The sequence below is a fragment of the Engraulis encrasicolus genome, chromosome 6 (assembly GCF_034702125.1).
Source record: "Engraulis encrasicolus isolate BLACKSEA-1 chromosome 6, IST_EnEncr_1.0, whole genome shotgun sequence".
In the NCBI taxonomy this organism is placed as follows: domain Eukaryota; kingdom Metazoa; phylum Chordata; class Actinopteri; order Clupeiformes; family Engraulidae; genus Engraulis; species Engraulis encrasicolus.
Genome location: NC_085862.1, coordinates 52,377,999 through 52,397,679, shown reverse-complemented (window position 1 = coordinate 52,397,679; position 19,681 = coordinate 52,377,999). Strand labels below are relative to the sequence as shown.

The window sequence follows — 19,681 nt, the reverse complement described above, 5'->3', positions numbered from 1 at the left end:
CTCTTCTCTTCTCTTCTCTTCTCTTCTCTTCTCTTCTCTTCTCTTCTCTTCTCTTCTCTTCTCTTCTCTTCTCTTCTCTTCTCTTCTCTTCCCTTGCGCGACAAATCTCTCCAGTACTCGCTCTTTCTCTCTGTATCTCTCTGTATCTCTCTCTCTCTCTCTCTCTCTCTCTCTCTCTCTCTCTCTCTCTCTCTCTCCTTTCCATGTCTCAGTAGGCCATTGTGTTGTCCCGTTCTGTTCCTTGTATTCAGCTCTTTCATAACAGGTCTGGCTGTGCGAAACTATGTTGGCTCAGAGCCTGGGACTCATTCTCAGATCTGGCCAGAAATCCCCCCCACTTCTACTCTCCAGCACACACCCCACCCTGCCTCCCTGATCTCCAACCCACCCTGCTCACCTCCAACCTCCAACCTCCATCCACCCTGCCTCCCTCCAACACACCCCCACAGCGTGCCCTGAATCTGATACCCACCCATCCACTCTGCCCCCCCCCCCATAAAACCAACCAAACCTTCCAACCTCCATCCACCCTGCCTCCCTCCAAAACCCCCACAGCGTTCCCCGAGTCTGACACCCATTCATCCACCCTGCCTCCCTCCAACACCCACCATCCGCCCTGCCTCCCTCCAGTGAGTCCTGACACCCTTGCCCTAATGTACCATTGCCCAGGCATCTGAGCCCCCAGTGACAGTCCAAACCTGAGGTCTTTGAAGAAGTTTTGCCATGAATTTGCTTCATTCACTCTGGACATTAGTCAAATCGAGACGTTTGAAGAACATTCCCACTTGTTTCCGCTGAACAGCACCATAGCTCATTAGCAAAATACTAACTGACTTTTAAACTCCCAGGTCACCTACTTTGCTTGCTTCGCCCCAGTGAATTGGTTTTGGCCAACTTCTGTTGGTCACTCTGGTAACTTTCAGTGTACACACTCACACAGTAAGCTGGCCTGGGACACCTGGTCCCATAATGGGTGTGGACTTGGAGCTGTGGTCCAGAGTGCAGTTAGTGGATTTCCAGCAAGCCACTGGACTCTGACCAGTGGGTAACATGAACTTTATTTTGTCTGGTGTAGTGGAGTGCAGAGAGGTCTGCAGTGGTGTACTACTCCTCATTAGAGTACTGGTGCCTCTCTCAGGGCCGCTGACAGCTTTGGCCGCTTACCCTGTCTCTCCGTCGTGTTGCAGGAGTGCACAGACACAGACAGTGATCAATACAGCCCTGCAAAGGCAAAGTGCAGTGACTAACTACCTACAGTATTCTATGAGAAATTGGGCTGATTCCGGTGAAAATGGTCTTCATTACACCTCCTGTATCTTGTGACAAAGCCGTATGGTCTAAATGTGTCCCGTTTAAGAAACATTACCATGTCGAATTTGCAGTTACTTCAATATCCAACCTCATAAAAGCTTTGAAGATATTTTTCTCAGTTTCAGTGTTGACTGCCATAGAGTACAGCACATTACGTATTGTATATTTACGATAACAGACAAATATGACAGAAGATGGCCATCCCTACAGAGACTGACCATTGAACACCTACTGTACATGGCAGTCATGGGTAAGCGCTTATGGGCATCAGAGTTGTAGCCCAAGGGTTACTGGTTTGATTCGCAACTCGTCAGGTTGGTGGGGGTAAAAATTAACCAGTGCTCTCGTGCATCCTCCTCCATGACTAAGGTACCCTGAACATGGTACCATCCCACTGCACTGCTCCCTTGGGGTGTTGTTTGAGGCTGTCCCCTTGCACGGGGGAGGCATGAATTTTGTTTCGTTATGGAGTGCTGTGTCATAATGACAGTTTCCTCACTACAGAACAGCCACAGCACAGATTCTGCTCATAAACATTACGAGATACTTTTACAGAGAACCATCAGTACAGACTCCCATCCCTTCACACTGCCATGCAGCTCCGTCATGTTGACTCGACACCAGATGCGAAATCAGCTTTCCATCAAGCTCTAGATAGTTTTTACAATAATTTTGATTGGTGCTGTCGTGGCCTAACGGTTACCACGATGGCGACCCGGGTTCGATTCTGGCCCGGGTCATTTGCCAATCTTTCCCCGTCTCTCTCTCCTCACTCATTTCCTGTCTCTCCTCCACTGTCCTGTCAAAAATAAAGCCAAAAAAGGCCTAGAAATATATGGGTGGTTGACGTGACGCCTTGTTTTTTCGTAACATTGGTTAAAAACCTACAAAACTGTTATTTTTCCTTTAAAAAACAAATGTCAATGAAAGAAGATGTGGTACATTATGTTTCATATTAGTCTTAGATGAGAAGAAACATTTTTGTTAAGATTTATGTAAAGGTTTATATGTCAAATATCCTGCGGTGTGACTGTAACATTAATGAAACCAGGAATATACCGTAATATATATGAGTGATTCTACGATTTCCCTACGCTTTTGGCAAAAGCAAAATGTCAATTATCAGTATTTTTTTCAACTAAATGACCTAGATGTTTACATAGTGTATATATTTAAGTTTCCAAACAAACAAATTGCCAAGCTTAATCTTAAATCATTTGATAAATACTCTAATGAAAGCGAACATTTGCTTAATTATTTTGTCAACAGTGTTATGGACAAATACTATGTCATTTCAAACATATATAAAAATACTACAGAGTTGAAACAATATATGTTTGAAAGTGCTTATGTCCCTTAGCAGTAATGTTGTCATTAATCTGTGCAACTGATATAGAAAATGTGATTGTTGAGCTTCATAAGTAGGATTTTATGAGTCAGTGTGATACAGACTGACACATTTTTCATCATAAATCCCTGTAACGTCTGATTTGAATATAGTCACCCTCCTTACACAAGACTTCCTTCTCCAGAGATAATCCCTAGTGTATGTTCATAGGATTTTTCCAACACATAAGGTATCAATAGCACAAAAACACTTTCAAAACAGTCAACGGTGTAACTCAACTGTGTTACGGTCAACAGTGCAGGGGAACAAGTCGGCACTTTTTTAGGAGAAAAAAACAGAGCAGACAAACCCATCTCCCTAGAACACAAATTATTTAGTTTGTTTGTCTGTCAATATGGATATAAATTGGCAAAAACATACTCCTCCTCAACTGTCATCAGTGTTGCCAGATTGGGCTGGTTCCCGCCTAATTGGGCTGCTTAGGATGGCCGTGTGCGGGTAAAAATGGCATCTATCAGAAAAACCTTCCCACTGCCATATAAATCAATAGAATTGGGCGAGTTTTTAGGGCGGATTTTGATTATTTTTTGGGCTGGAAATTATCAGCCTCATCTGGCAACCCTGACTGTCATACTTAATTGTAACACCATTGACGGTAACACCGTTGACATTTCAGCCATTTTTATGGTGTTGTGCTAACTGAGGACCTCAGAAGTTCCACCACAACACCTTAATCAATTCATGTATCTGTATGCTTTATCTGTGTTTTTCTACATGTGATTTCTAATTCAGATTCTTATGAATATGTTGATAACACTGTTGACAGGCAATTTTCCCGCTATGAGAACATGAAAAAGAATGGATTAAATTATGGAAGGATGGAGCTCAAAATTTACCAAAAAGTCTTCCCGTATCCTGCCAAAGAGGTTATGACATCACGTGATGTTATTCGTATGGCCTAAGACCAAACCATTACTGATTTATGGAGGAGGTTTCAGACCGTGACACGGTTAACACAGTTTTCGTGGACTCACACAAAATGGCTAATTTCATGTATAATGGAAAGGACAGTGGTCTTTCTGACAGTTTTGTCATATTGTGATGATTACTGTGAATCAACATTTGCAATCGTCTTGGGCAAAACAAGTTTCTTTACATGCTAATATGAAGACTGAATCTGACATTTGGAAAACAGGACGGCATGAAAACGCCCAAAACCAGTATTAAATATTCATTCTTGCTGAGGGAAATAATGCTATGTCTACACTTTCTGTATTATATGAAAGATAAATGTTTTCTAATGTCCAAAACATCATTGGATGCAGTTAATAGTTAATGGAATTGCCAAATAAAATCCACGGACTTAAAAGTGTAGGCGAATTAGAGAATCACTCATATATTAATTAACCAACAACATTTTGAATAATGTATGAAGCATTTGGCATGATTGCATAAATATTAACTTAATATTAAGGCATGTGAATGTGAAAAAACTCAAGACAGTAATATTAAGTACAAGTTCAATTTCGTAACACAAATTGCGTCCTGTGGGGTGACATGTATGTCAATGTTTGCGAATGGGCAGCTGCAAGGCCAACTACAAGGGTCTTAAAGACTGTCTCCTAACCAGTCAATACTTCAGTTATTGGAGAGTGCTGTGGAAGCTTAAGATGACTATTAACCTCTTAATATGTCTTCATATAGCAATGTTTCTGTCACGCAATGCTTAGGCTCATTTTATGGTGTCCTGTGGTGTGACTGCTCTTATAGACGGAAAAATATATATATTTTTTATGAATGAAAACACATATTAAGATTAAACACACTATCATTATCAAGTTAGCATGAGCTCAGATGTCAGTAATGTATACAAAATGATTAAAATGGCCATAATGCAGTGAATTTCCTGTGGTGTGACTACATTTTCCTGCGGTGTGACATGCCTATGCAATGTGTTGATCATTTTTTTCAGGAATTGGATTTTTTTTTTTTTTGCGTTACGCCCTTAAACGTCAACCACCCATATGTTACAAAAAAAACAAAAACAAAAAACAACAATTTTGGTCAACCTCTCCTACGAGAAAATGAATAGATAGACGATTCCCAGACTATAAATCCCTTGTGATATAGGCTAGTATTCCTCTGGGGGGAACCCCACATCATGCATGCACTGAATACATGAGCAAAGGCCATGGAGACCCAGAGAAAAAAAACGCTGAGGTAGCAGGCTTTGATGTTTGTGTGGTGTGTGTGTGTGTGTGTGTGTGTGTGTGTGTGTGTGTGTGTGTGTGTGTGTGTGTGTGTGTGTGTGTGTGTGTGTGTGTGTGTGTGTGTGTGTGTGTGTGTGTGTGTGTGTCACAGCAGACATCCATCACTAAAACTCCCACCATTACTGACAGCAATCCTTACAGACATACCATCAGTACTGACACTCATCAATACAAAATCACTACAGACACAGAAGAAACTTTGCAACAGATACTTGTGAAGTGAAGCTCAGGTGCCTGTTTAACGTGCACAGCAAGTGTCCCTATCCCTCACTAAGCTGCCAACCCGGCCACAGGAGCATCCAAGCCATGCTGCGGCCTGATCTCACGTAAATCCGTATTAGGGTCACGGACGTACTTTCTATATGTTCCCACAGCGCTATGTTAAGTCTATCATTAGAAAACTGGCAAACTAATGGCGGAATAGCCTACCTTTTCCAGTCAGTCGATAACAACTTCACCTGTGAATCAGAAATGTTTTTGAGGAAAAAAACTTTGAAATTAGAAAAATCCTGAGAGAAGTTGGAACATAAGACGGTGGAAACATAGAGCTGTGGGAATATAGAGAAAGCATTTCCCTATATGGGCCCATAACAGAAAGCACTTCCATGACCCTCATTTTGGCAAAATCTGTGCAACGGCCACAAATGTTGTGATATACAGTGATATATGAAGAGCTTTGTTGCAAAATGACTCATATACATTTTGGGAAATTTACATTTTTGTATTGGACACTGGATTGGATTGCATTACAAGATGCATTTTGTATAGGTTTAAAAAGTATGTTCCCAAAATACTTGAATGCCAAGAATAATTTTATGCCAAGAATTGCATAAAATGCAAAAGTCAAAAAATGGCGTTTGTCATTTTGCAACGAAACTGTTCATATACGCAGTGCTGATATAGATATACTGATATAAACCCTGGTAACTGACCTGTCTGGGTGTCTCCAAGTGGTGTGTGTGCGTCTCCATCTCCGGGTGGCGTGGGCGGCAGCGCTCTCTGTGGCCTCCGCTGTTGCGTGGCCTGTGGGGGCGCGTTGGAGTCCGCCCTCTTGACCCTGCCCACGTACTCCACGTACGTCCCAGGGAAGTCGCCCCTCTCTCCCGTGCCGTCCCTCACCCCCGTCATCCAGCCCAGGCTGGCAGGGTCCCCCTCCGCCCCCTCGCGGTACCCCTCGGCCTGGCACAGAGCCGCCGCCCCCACCGTCACCAGGTCGCCAGGTGCCAGCTCCAGGTCGCCTGGGCGGCCCCGTGCCAGCGCGAACAGGGCGCGGAACTGGAAGCCGTCCTCTTCTGCCATCTGTAGGTCGACGTGTGTGACAGCGACGGCGGCGGTGGTGGTGTTGACGTTGTCGGTTGTGGTGGTGGTGTTGTCGCGAGTAGCGGGGCTTGGAGGTGAGGGAGAGAGACACTAGCCCTGAAACTCAACGTCTGGCACTGTGGAGGAGTCCTAGAGGGGTACGGGTTGGGGAGAGGGGTACTGCTCCTATCAGCTGGGGGGTAGAGGAGCCATGGTCCTGGTCTGTGTGTGTGTGTGTGTGTGTGTGTGTTAGAGTGTGTGTGTGTTTGTGTTTGAGAGAGAGAGAGTGTGTATTTATGAGAGAGTTTTTCTGTGCTGGTCAGTGTTGTCCGGTGTTGAGGGCAGGATAGTGAAGACTTCTCCTGGTTTTAGAGTCTTCCCGGAGCATCATGATGGGCAGGGCAGACATCGTCGCTACCGCTTGCACACTCTCTGTCGGATACACAGACGTGTGTGCGCGTGCACACACACACACGGTCTCCACAGCAAGTCCTCCACTGTCTGATCTGACAGCTCTCTCTGTGCTCGGACTTCACACAGGCACTGCAGCCAGGAAGTGACTACAGCTAACCAATGAGGCTGCCAGGTCTGAGGTAACAGTTGCTTTCGATTGGCTTGTTTGGTTGTCTGTCACTGCCTCAGCCTAGTTAGTAGGCGGGAAGGTCTGTAGAGAAGGGGGGGGGGGGTGAGCGAGAGAGAGAGAGAAGCAGAGAAAATGGTCTGAAAATGCTTGAGAAGTAAAGAGATAGGCTTCAGACTGTGTTGGTTGATTCTGCAATATTGACGGAGAGATTTGACAGAGGACCAAAACGGTAACTTGGTAAACGCAGCAAAATGATTGGCCAAAGTGGGTGAAAAAAACAATAATTGCAGAATTTTTACAAGATCAGTTTTCAGTCATGTTAACACTCATTCCTGGCTCAGAATTATGGCGCTGTCTGAGCAATTTTATTGTTAAATTTGTATTCTGGGCAGGCCTAGCAACCTGTAGCCTTGGGGGCCCCTATATATATATTTTTTTTAAATGTTTTTTGACCATTTAAGACTTTATTTAGACAGGACAGCTAAATGCAGTAAATGAGCAGGAGAGAGAGATGGGGTGGGTTAGGATATGACCCAGGCTGGATTTGAACCTGCACTTGCAGGGCTTAGTGTGCTGTGCCACTGTGAAGCCCCCCACTGCTGTCCCCGGACCCCCCCTGGACCTGGGTAAAGTGTATGGACTATATAAAATTGTTTAAGTTATTTTCAGTAACTGTCACATGAGGGAGATCTCTTCACTTTTGGATGTTTTTTATTGCATTGACAGTGGGCCTGGCAGGAATCACACATATTCTGGTACTTGGCAATGCTTTTTACTTTTCAACAGACATCAACAGTACATTAATGAATGTCTGTTGAGTATTTCTTCAAGCAGGAGCAAACAGGATTGTACAGAAGTTTTAACAAAGCATTTTTTTACAGGGTGGTTTGTCTGTGACCTCTGAGGTAGGCTACTTTAAGGTCATCATTAAGACACAATTTGTATTTTTATCTGCTTTGAATTAAACAGCACATTTTTGACCAAACAGTCTCAAAAATCTGCTGGTTCAGGGAATGGTTGCAAGAAATACGGACATGGTCAACATTTTGCTTGTATTGTGGAAGCAGAGGTATTTGCAATAAGATGCGGACCAAAGATCACACATGTTTCCTACCTGACTCGCTGTGAAGAGTGTCTTAATTCATATTTTCTAAACATGACAAAAGATGATGTGACGACTGAGACCTGATACTTTGATCTCAAAACCCGTTATGGAACTAACAAGGAAAAATGACACATAAGCATTATGCACACACAAACACAAACCCACACACACACGCATGCACACACGCATGCTTGCACGCACAGACACCAAAACACACACTCTCTCTTCCTCTCTCAAATCACACACACATATTTATTCTCTCTCTCTCTCTCTGTCTCTCTCTCTCGCTCTCGCTCTCTCTCTCTCTCCCCGCTGTGGTGCAGTCAACTTCAGATCACCTGAAATTAGTATGGGCATTGTATGTACTGCAAAACACTGGGTCTTTCTATTCTATTTCTTTGCACGTATTTTATTATGTAGAAATGCCTAGTGAATGGCAGCCATTTTGGAAAGGTATAATGTGTTACAATATGGCCGACTTTCAGAGTGTGATGTTTTGTTATTGCACAATGAATCAAACACTAAACAGGTGATGCTGTGACGCTGAAAGATGAGGGGATGAGTCCCACACCTCTGCTATCTAATACAGGGCCAAAGAGCAGCTTCATAAAAAGGAACAGTTTGTTTTGACCAGGATTTTTAAAATTTAAAGAGTAGTGTTATTTAAAGAGCAATTTTGGGTCAATAGACCCTTCCTCAGACCCGAAACATCATGGTATAATTTCACAACAGTCGCATACACAACAAACACGCATGGTACGCACACAAGCATGCACACAAATGTACGTGCACACACACGCAGCACGTGCGCAGGAAGGCACTCACACACACATGCAAGCACACACACACACACACACACACACACACATGTAAGCAAAATAATACTGCTTACTGCTTAACGATATCAGACCCAACCGCAAAGACTGATCTGTGTGTGTTTGTGTTTGTGTGTGTGTGTGCGTGTGTATAAGTCCGTCACATACGTGTGTGTGTGTGTGCGTGTGCGTGTACATGCATGAGTGTGTGCGTGTGCTTGTCATAGTTCACATAGTTTACAAAATCAAATAGCAAGCAAAGAAAAGTGTTCAGGTTTGACCAAATCAAAAAATCATACGGCACTCAATAAAGGAACTTAAACGTCAATCAAATCTGAAGCACCAGCCAAGCACATGAAAAATAAATAAATACAATCATAGAAACTCTCTCTCTCTCTCTCTCTCTCTCTCTCTCTCTCTCTCTCTCTCTCTCTCTCTCTCTCTCTGTACGGCCAACCTGCTGTACAAAATAGCTGCGCCTTTTACATTTAGGTTTTAATTTTCCCGGTAAAATTTTGGTATTTACAACTTGAAAAAAAAATCTCAAATTTTCTTAGGATTTGAGGTTTTTCTTTTTTTAATTCTGGATTTTTTTTGACGCAACTTATTGATGTCAAGGGTACTGTGTGTGCCATGTACACACCATGAATACATGGCACTGCAAACTAGAAATGTGAATCAATACTGAAACTGACTTGTGCACCACAGTGTTTTAAGCGGTCTGCAGTGCTGTACTGTGCCCATTTGTGCAGCGCCGTATACAGCAGTTCTGACCCAACTCGTGTGACAGCGCCTCGTGACTTCCAACCCAGTCTGCAAATGAGTATGCATGTCAAAGCCTTCGCAAAGTCTCTGCCATATCCAGCGACACGGTAAGGCAATACCACAGACGCAGTTTATAAAATGGCCGCTCTGAAACTGAGAAAATGTAGTGAAATTTCGTCATTTTTTCTTTTATTTTTTCTTTTATTTTTTTATTTATTTTTTAATTATTTATTTTTACTTTATTTCAGACTAAGTGAAATGAGAAAAAGTGCACTTTTTTAAAGTGTGGGGAAAAAAAAACATTACACTAAACTGAAAGTAAGCAGATAAAGTTCAGTGATGAACTTAAAATGAATCTCATCAGGCATATAATCGCTGTACTGATGTGCATGTACAAAAACAGGCATACGGTGCTCCTTGAAATACTCAAGTCAGTATTGTGCGCATTTCTGTTACACCATGGAGTTTAGACCTAAACCGAGCACTGCTAGATGTAACCTTGACTAGGGTGTATGAGTGTTATATAAAGTAAATAGAATTTAAAAAGTGTGTGTGTTTGTGTGTGCCTTTCGCAATCTTTGCCATGTCATGGTAAAAGTTATGTACCATGACTAACATAAGGCTCACTCCGGCTGATGTTAGGGTGCAGTGACTGGGCTGAAAGGCTGTAGAGACGAGCAGAGCAGGTGACGTAATGACTCCAGCAATAAAAACAGAAAATACAGGTAAACACACTAAAATAAAACTATGGTAGGCCCTACAACTGTGTTTTTTTGTCAAAGATAATAAAATCAATCTGAATAGCCAACTGTGAATGTTAAAAGTCGCCGATCATTGATTTATGACATGCAATGAAATAGAAGATTTTAAAACACACACAGCCACAGTCTCATACGTTCTCACCTTACTTTTTACACTTCGCTTCATGTCATACTGTAGATCAATGATATTTCATTGCATGTCATACTGTATATCAATGATCGGCGACTTTTAACATTCACAGTTGGCTATTCAGATTGATTTTATTATCTTTGACCAAAAAAACACAGCTGTAGGGCTTACCATAGTTTTATTTTAGTGTGTTTACCTGTATTTTCTGTGTGTGTTTTAAAACAGTTATAAACAGTTATAAAGTCTTTTGCCATTATGTAGATAAATAATTGACATGAAGGGTACGGTACACATGCTTTATACGTATGGGGTCCATCTCACAGTGTCCATTTACTGTGGTGTAAAAAGAAAATAGATCGGATTTAAAAAAAAAGATGAATGATTGAAACCCTGTCATCACTGAAATCATTACATTTCCAGTTTTGGTATACAAAATAATAATAAAATATTACAATCAAGCAAACTGAAATTGTTTATCACGAAAGACAAAAAAAAAGAGAAACTCACTTTTGACTTGTGGCAAATACACAAACACAAAAACTGAAACCGAACAGCATTCTCCAAGCAGCCCACTACATACATTACATACGACACATCACGACACGGACACGCATCCTCTGTGTTACTCTTTAAGCCGCTTCTGTGCAGTAAAACTCTGACGCAGTATACACTATGCAGTACTGCCTTGTGATAGCAGACCTACAGTAACAGGCTAGAAAAGTATTCTGCATGTGTGTGTGACAAAAAGGTTTTCTGCTGTCCATCTCAAACACACACACACACACACACACACTGACAGACACACACTATCGTATATGTACTCTACCCTACTTTGCCCTCCTTTCATGTGAGTGAAATAAATACGGAGCCTGGTCTAAACAAACAACACACTGCCAAGTGACATCGAACCCGGTCGGGCCCACTACAGTACTGTGTGTGTTTTGGGGGAGATGGTGCCGATGGAGTGTATGGCCTGGCTCGGCCCGGGTCTTCGCCACGTCCAGGTGATCTCCAGCCAGACATCATGGCTGACGCCACTCCACAAAATGGCCGCAATCAAAGCATCATGCATGACGCACGGTACACATGCACGCTCTGTGCACTCTGTAGCATAGCGTGTCTACAGCATACTTTTTTCTCCCTTCTTTTTCCCAGCTGCGTCACCTCACGGCAGCCTTGTTGAGGATGGGCCGGGGTTGGAGCGGCTTTGATTAGGGATGGACACCATTAAGAGCCGCGGCCGGCCCCGGCCCCGGCCCCGGCCCTGGCCTTGGCTTGCGTGAGGGATTAGAGGGCGCCAATGGCCGCCCAACAACTGCCCATCCGAGCCTCCATCACTACGGGGGAGGGAGGGGTGGCGGGCTTGGAAGCGATGGGAGCCTTCTCATGGGCTTTCACCATCCACTAATAATTTCCAATGCTGCAGATATCTGCAAACATCAACCAACTAAAAGTCAAACGTGCGTTCACATTTGACATGACGATGGTCAAATCAACATGGGGATGATGGTGGTGATGTTGATGATGCGGAGGAGGAGGATAAAATGTCACCATCAGCGCGATGATGGACGGAGGAGATTTTCCTTTTAGTTTCTTTGCTATGGAAATATATTTTTTACGCCCTTGTTCTAGTTTGGTGAATGGTGATGAGCGGGTTCTCCCCCTTAAGATCTGGTCTAGACATCATCAAATATGGACGACGAAGGAAGTCATGGGGAAAAGCACGCACACACACACACACACACACACGCACACGCGCACACACACACACACACACACACACACACACACAGAGCAAGAGCAGAGACCCTACCAGACTCCAGTGGAACCTTCTGGAATGGTGGTGATCTTTGCACCACGAAGACGAAGATGAAGGCGAAGACGAAAGCGAAGAAGGCGCCGAAAAGCGGGCGAAGACAAGAGGACGTCGAAATAACATAGAAAAGAAAGACGGACAGACGGACGGAGCAGGAGACTTTTGCGTGTCTTTTTCGCTGTGGGTTTGTCCTGAGTAGAGGCGACCCGCGTCGCAGTGGAGGCGGGGGGCAGAGGGTGGGGGTGGAGTGGTGGTGGTGGTGGTGGTGGTGGTGGGGGGGATGCCACTCTGGGCTTATGTAAGGGCTTTGGGAAGCAGGACGGGGCGCAGAGCTGGGGTGGTAATTGCATTTCATGCCCCAACTTCCCCCCACCCCTCCCCCCACTATCGCCACCTCTACCCCAGCCCACCATCGCCTCTCCTCCACCCCTCCACTCCTGCACCCCGCTCCCCTAAATCAGCACTCAAGTGTGGCGAGTGTGGGCAACTGAATGCCGGCACTGGCTTCAGGGGGCCGTGGAGACGTGGAGAGTCAAGCCATCATGCCGGTCACCCTACAGTGCATCGCCTGGTTCGGGACAGCAAGGACTGTCCGGCCCTGTTCGGGACGCCCAACTCAGACTGGACTTAGGTTTAGTCTGGGCGCCCGTACTGTAGGCTGCTGCTGCTGCTGCTCCGTTCCAGACGCCCCAGAGACGGAAGCTTGTTTTGGGGCTGCTTTTGCAGCCTTGCGTGCCCCTTTTCGGTTGCGGTACCGAGCGAGAGATCGGTGGCCGTTTTTGAAGGCCGGCGGCCATCTAAGCCCAGTGCGGCTCGCAACCGCCTCGACTAACGCCATCATGGCCTCCATTCCCTACATCGCCACCGTCATCATCATCATCGCCACCCCCGCACCCTGCCACCACCACCCACCCATATACCTCCGAATACGAGCATCTCAACCCAACTCCCCCCCCACACACCGCCTCGCCAAGTGGTCCCAGACCCAAATAGTGTCCCGTTACACCGGGGGGGGCTCACCTTGTTTAGTGCGGTGCGTGTGCGGAGCGGGCATCGGCCATGGCAGAGACGGTGGCAGCGCTGGCACAACTCGGGCACGCAAGCCGGGCGATTCTCTGATGACGCACTCTTCTTCTTCTTCTCCTTCTCCTCTCTCTCTAACACTCTTCACTGTCTCTCTCTCTTTCGCCTTAGCTCTGTCTGACTATCTCTCGCTCTCGCTCTAGCTCTCTTTCCTAACCTCTAAAACTCTGCTCTCGTATGAAAGCCGCTCGGCTCTGCACGCAAACACACTCTCCAAACTGCACTAAAGTGGTGTGCGGGACCAGAGGAAATGCACAGGGGTGATACACGCAGACGCACACACAGACACGGGCACACACACACTGGCACGCAAACTCACAGACACATTCACTCACCACAAGCTCCTGGCGGGCACCGCACGGGGCTCTCAGCTGTGCTGAGCAGAGGTTGGTCAAGTAGGCACCGTGAGCTGGCGCTACAGTACCTCCGAGAGCGGGAGCAAGGCGTGTGGCGGCTGGGGGTGGGGGGGTGGTGGGTGATGTCGGGCGGCGATGGGTGGCGGGTTAGGGTGGTGGAGGGAGAGGAGAGGAGAGGAGAAGAGAGGTGCCAGGGCTAAGAGACACGTGGCTTCAGTCGCATCCAACCACAGGCCAGGATCCTCACGCCATCTCCTAACCCCTCCACCCCTCCTCCCTCCTCCGCCTCCACCATCCCAACCAAAAAACTGCCCGGTGCTCCTCTCCTGCTCCCTCCACCTCCCACCTCCCACCTCACCCTGCTCCTTCCATAGCTGCGCCACCACTGCGCCCCCCTCCCCACAGGAAAAGAAAAACACTCTCTCCATCTTCCAGCACTCTGACTCTGTCTTTAAATATACTCCCATAACACGCGTCGCTCCGGGATGGTATACAAGTCCCAGGTCCAGTTGGAATCTGGCAAAGCAAAAGCAAAGTCACAGCAAGCTGAGCAAAGAAACATAGAGCTGGAAAAAGAAAAAAGAAAGAAAAAATAGGAAGGAAAAAGATAAACAATCAGCTTTTCCCAACTCTTCCACTGCTCTTCTGGTACTTTCCCCTTCAGAAAAAAAGCCGAAACAGGACTCTGGTCTTGGGAGTTGTGTGCCTCACTCCTCTGACGGAGCTCACAAGACAGATCAGAGATGAGATTCCAAAGCTGCTGCTTTTGCGAAGAAGAGTGAAGAGAGTCTGAGAGTGTGTGTGAGAGAGGAGAAAAACAAACCTCCTCTTCTCTCCTCCTCTGCTGCTCCTGTCCTCTCACTTTTCCCCCTCTTTTGCTGTTGTTTTTGAGCGTCTGTGGGTGAGAGTGAGAGGTTGGTTGGTGGGGGGTGGGTGGGTTTGGTGGTGACTGTTGGTGGGGAGGGAGGGGGGTAGGCACGGCATAAATAAATAAATAAGAGGAAGTCGCTGTTGCTAGAGTGAGAGGGTGCTGCCTGGCTTCCTGCGCTCTGATTGGCTGACGGGGGGCCATGTGCTGTACAGTCAGCAGTGAGGCCGGAGCAAATCAAGGAAAGGTTCTAATATTAGAAAATGTATCCAGGCAGCCACACAGCACAGCACAGCACAGCGCAGCTCGCTGGGACGCGCCGGAGTTGCACACAACACAGCACAACACAAGCAGCGCACGGCACGCAGCTATATAGCTCGCTCGTAGCTTTTGGGCAAATTGCTGCGTGAAACGCACCTCGACAGGTCAGACGCACACAAACAATTCTGCACCAAGGGAGGGGGGGGGGATGACTTTTACAAATAGAACAGTGTGGAATGTAAAAGAAAAAACACAGTTGCACCACAACTTGGGAACTGTTGCAGGTTTTAGGTGAAGATGCTTTTTATGCAGTACTACTGCATACTTGTAATGTGTGTGTGTGTGTGTGTGTGTGTGTGTGTGTGTGAAAGAGAGAGAGAGAGAGAGAGAGAGAGAGAGAGAGAGAGAGAGAGAGAGAGAGAGAGAGAGAGAGAGAGAGAGAGAGAGAGAAGAATGAATGCAAGCTTTAATAGAGTGACCTACATCCGAGACTGGCTGGTTGAGCAGAGCAGTCTCCTGATTACTCGCCAACTGAATGAGCGCAAGGATGACTGCACAGTCATTCACACACACACACACACACACACACACACACACACACACACACACACACACACACACACACACACACACACACACACACGAAGAGCTGCATGGAAGTGGACGTAGAAATGTCTCAACGTGAACAACAGTTTAATTGGTCCTGGAGAGATAAGAGTCCTGGAAAGCTGGATAACATTGTCATAAAATACTTAAAAGATAATAAAACCATCTAAATAGATAACAAAACCAACTACCATTATCACAAGAGCACCCTCTGGGGCCATGTCTGCATGTTGCTAATAAACAAGATAGATATGTCATGACAGTGTAATGGGCGCAAATATTATAGGGCCATATAGAATGGTTTGGAATAAAAACAACTAACCAAAGCAAAAATAGGTGTGAAACAAAAACAGTGTGCATTTTAGGATTGCACTTTATTTTAGCCTAGAGGAATGCGCGAATGTAAGAGACTAATTCCTCTAATGAGTTTTCAACACTGACTGTGGTCTTCATCTTGCCATAACAGGGACCCAAACTTTGTAGCTGATTTCCCCGGTGCAGCCTATTTAGCCTCTTTGTGCTAATTTGTTTCAACATAGCCTGTTTTGGTATTAAGCTTATTAATTGATGACTGCTTCCGTTATGTTTCAGTGTTGTAGCCTAAACGTAAAAAAGACAGCCTATTAGGCTATTTAAAAAGATAGGCTAGCCTACTGTTATACAATTGCGTTTTAACATTCTATTATCATGACAGAGGCAAGATTGTCTGGGAAATGATTCGTCCTTTCATCGAAGGCTACATGCTTGACGAAATGTCGACTGACATAGCAAAAAAAAATGTAATCGGAAGTTCCACGATAGTTTCGGGCAAATGGAATTGAACTTGAGCGAGGGAATTCGGTGCGGCTCGAATGACGCGTGTACGCGAGAGGATGTCATGTTACTATAGTCAGTGCCGTAAAAATGCTGTTCTGCTGTGCAGAAAGTATATGATACAGGATATAATCGAGAATCAGGATATCCATAGTCAGTCAAAAAAAAAAAAACTGCAGTAGGCCACTTTCAACATATACAACTCCTGTTCCACATGACGGTAGCCTACTGGGATTGGACGCGCAATTCGGTGTAGCCTATATGGCTTGGAAAGTGGGGACATTACTGATAATGGCAAATTGTCCGGGTATGTTTTGCATTATATCGGTGAAAATTGGTGGGGACAAGTTTCATCTCAAAAGTGGTACGGACAATGACATTTCCTCACCATATCAAAAACTGCACCTATGCGCAATAATGGGTTTTGGAGAAGCAGCGCTGGTGTGTTTTAGAGACGCAGCGCAGGGGCTTTTGACAGTAGCCTGTGCAAAGCAGAAGAGTTTCTGGGAGAACAAAAATGACGTAATGTCTAGTTTCGGCCACTTGCTTGAACAGGTAGCCTATTGCGGTAACAATGCAGCGAGTGATGTGCCAAACATTAAAAACAAATCTGTGCAAGTAGCCTGCTACATTCTACGGACAATGAAATCTACCTGTTAAGATCGAATAACATACCAGACAGCAGCCTATCGTTACTCCATCTGGTCGCCTGGTAGGCTATGCTAAACATCCCTCCTCCATCCAGCAAGCTTGATGAATGATGATGCTCGGTCTATGAATCAGCCGAACATTGAAGACCACTTCAGAGATAACTTTTCCTCCCCCCAAAATAGACCAAGTTGCGAAATAATAATAACACAGTGTTTGGAATGTTGTCACGATATACTTAGTCAATGACAGTGAGCAATATTATCTTACTGATGATCATGACACAACATTTCAGGACTTCTTCACCTCGATTCACAGACAGTCACGTGGTCGCAGTCCTATTCAAATGAGTGAAAGCCGGAGGAAAGGGAAAAGATGTGCTGCCGTGTAATAAGAATGTTTTTTAAGTGCCTAATGCAACGGATGCATCCATTGCATTAGGGACTTAAACATCCGTTGCATTAGGGACTTAAACATTTTTCTTATTAAACGGCAGCACATCTTTTCCCTTTCCTCCAGCTTTCACTTGCTCCCATCTTATGATACATTCAAAATCAAGAACACACACGCACGAAGAGGAAGGTTGCACCATACCAAAGCACAAGGTATAGTTTATTATAAAAAACACTGATGAACATTAACTCATGATTTGGGGGAAAAAAAGAATAAATAATTATTTGCACATGTTCACTTTTCTGGAAGTCCACCAATGAAACAATTTATCTGTTTAGTAACAAAAACACAAAGCACTGAATCTTTAGAAACTCTGAGTCCTCTTTGAACAGCAGCTCCGAGCTTGGCCACTGGCGGTCAATGACCTAGAAAGATTGAAATGTCGTGACTGAACAGAACCGATGCAGAAACCCTAGGATGGTGATGACCTGACCTGACCCTCAACAAAGGGCACGCTAACCAGTGGCGTATAAGGTGCAACAGGAGGAACAGATGAGGATTCAACATGCAACATCATCCTCTCCCCACCCACCAATGAGAGAGGTACGAAGGCTGAGGTTGAACTGGGGTGACCTCTTGAATTAGGAAGTAGATGTGAGATGTGTAGATGTGTCCATGTGGGAACGAAACAAATAAGTATCTTGCGAAAGTACCTCTCTGGCTATTGTCACCATAAAGATATCTAGATATGTCTCTGGCTGTTGACACCACAACGATGCATGATGCCTAGATGACATCTAGATACGTACGTCTATGATTAGCACCTCTTACACACACAAGAGGAGACTATCAAACAAAAAAGCCAACCACAAAATAAGTAAAGAAAACTTAAACTAACAGCTTAAAGGAGAAAAAGTGAAATTCCAAATGAATGTAGAAGATGAAATTATGAATTATAAGTGGTAAGTCTGCAATGTCACCATCATTAGTTTGAGCTAATCTTGTCCCTTTTGAGTATTTACTTCATCTGAAAGCAGGCAACATCAGAACATAAGTTGAATCTCCTACCCATAACGCCATGCAACTGTGTGTCTGTGTGTGCAGAAGTGTATGACCATGTGTGTGTGTGAGAGAGCGAGAGAGAGCGAGAGAGAGAGAGAGAGAGAGAGAGAGAGAGAGAGAGAGAGAGAGAGAGCGAGAGAGAGAGAGAGCGTGTGTGTGGCCATGGACTCATGCAGCATGCAATTCTACAACACCTCAGAGCGTAAATGGTGCCATGAGGCATACAAAAGATGACTAAAACATGTGATCACCTGCTAACGCAGAGAGCTTTTCAAAGGCCATGGGTCCAACTCAATATAGTACCTCCTGTCCACTCTCCTTTTGCAAATCAGGATGTTGAATGGGGGGAAAGCCCCCAAAGTTGCTCTGCCTAGGGTGACAGCAGGGAAGCTTTATTGTTTTCGCCACACAGGTGGGACGTCAGCGAAGCACGAGGTCACAAGCAAAAGGAGAGGTCGGGAGGTACTACTATGAAACGGACTCCGTGTGTCGGCCACCAGAAGACTAACGAATCGAGACAGACGTTTCAAGAGAGCTAGAGAGAACGAGATTAGTGTTAGGATGCACAGACTCCACTACACATCAGTCCAATGTGAAACAGAATAAAAAAAAACAGAGTGGTGCCGTCTTCCAGTAGAAATACAGAAATACAAAAAAGAGAAACACCATTTGATTTTATAAGGGAAGAAAAGACAGTCCCTCCACCAACACCCTGCTAATGTAAACAAATTCCACAAACCCTAACGAAGAAGGTCTGTTTAAACATCTCCCTTTCCTTTTGTTTCGGCCAGTTCCACTTTGTGTATCCTACATTAAATAACTAAACTGGATTAGAACGAGAGCGTTACTGCCGCTCAAAGCCATTGAAGTCCCATACTTGAAAAAAGGAAGAGAACAAAACAAGCACGGAAGTACCATAGACATACTGTTTCTTTAGAGGACCATGACACCGTCGAGCATTCTGGAAGCAGCGTTAGTATGCACGTTACAAGACTGGTCAAATAGACTTGGCATATCTAAAGATGGTAGACTACCGTAAATGATATGACACCCCTTGGGAATTAGAAACAAGGCCAACTAGTTATCAAAATTATTCCAACCTTTCAAGTGCAACTGTGCACAGTCATCTGTAAAAAAAAAATGCCATTGGTATCAGGCCACCACAAAAAAAGCATCTTCAAGTTAAGTCTACAATGACGCATCAATGCATAAAAAGTCGCACGAAAAATTAACACTGGTATCAAAATGTACAACACTTCAATACAGGTAAAAAAAAAATGGCAACAAAAAAAACAAAATTAATTCATCAGTTCATGTACAAACGATGGGAGCCCTGGATTCGGAAGGAATGGACTGTTCCTTCATAGTGCATGTCCGTCTGTCCGTCA

At 44.9% G+C, this 19,681-nt stretch overlaps 1 protein-coding gene across 3 annotated transcripts in view; it reads right to left on the bottom strand.

The window, feature by feature from the left end:
- The window catches only part of LOC134451450 (phosphatidylinositol 3-kinase regulatory subunit gamma-like), a 32,115-nt gene extending 17,562 nt beyond the window's left edge, over positions 1-14,553 (bottom strand). For 2 of the 3 annotated variants that reach the window (XM_063201928.1, XM_063201930.1), the window contains exons 1-2: positions 13,622-14,553; positions 5,862-6,892 (exon numbers count right to left, since the gene is read on the bottom strand). In XM_063201928.1, the coding sequence (XP_063057998.1) occupies positions 5,862-6,228 (367 nt within the window). In that variant the 5' untranslated portion in view covers positions 6,229-6,892; positions 13,622-14,553. Of the gene's footprint in view, positions 1-5,861; positions 6,893-13,223; positions 13,289-13,621 lie in introns of those variants that run through there. The other variant, XM_063201929.1, reaches the window with a different exon arrangement.
- Positions 14,554-19,681: the final 5,128 nt, after the last annotated feature.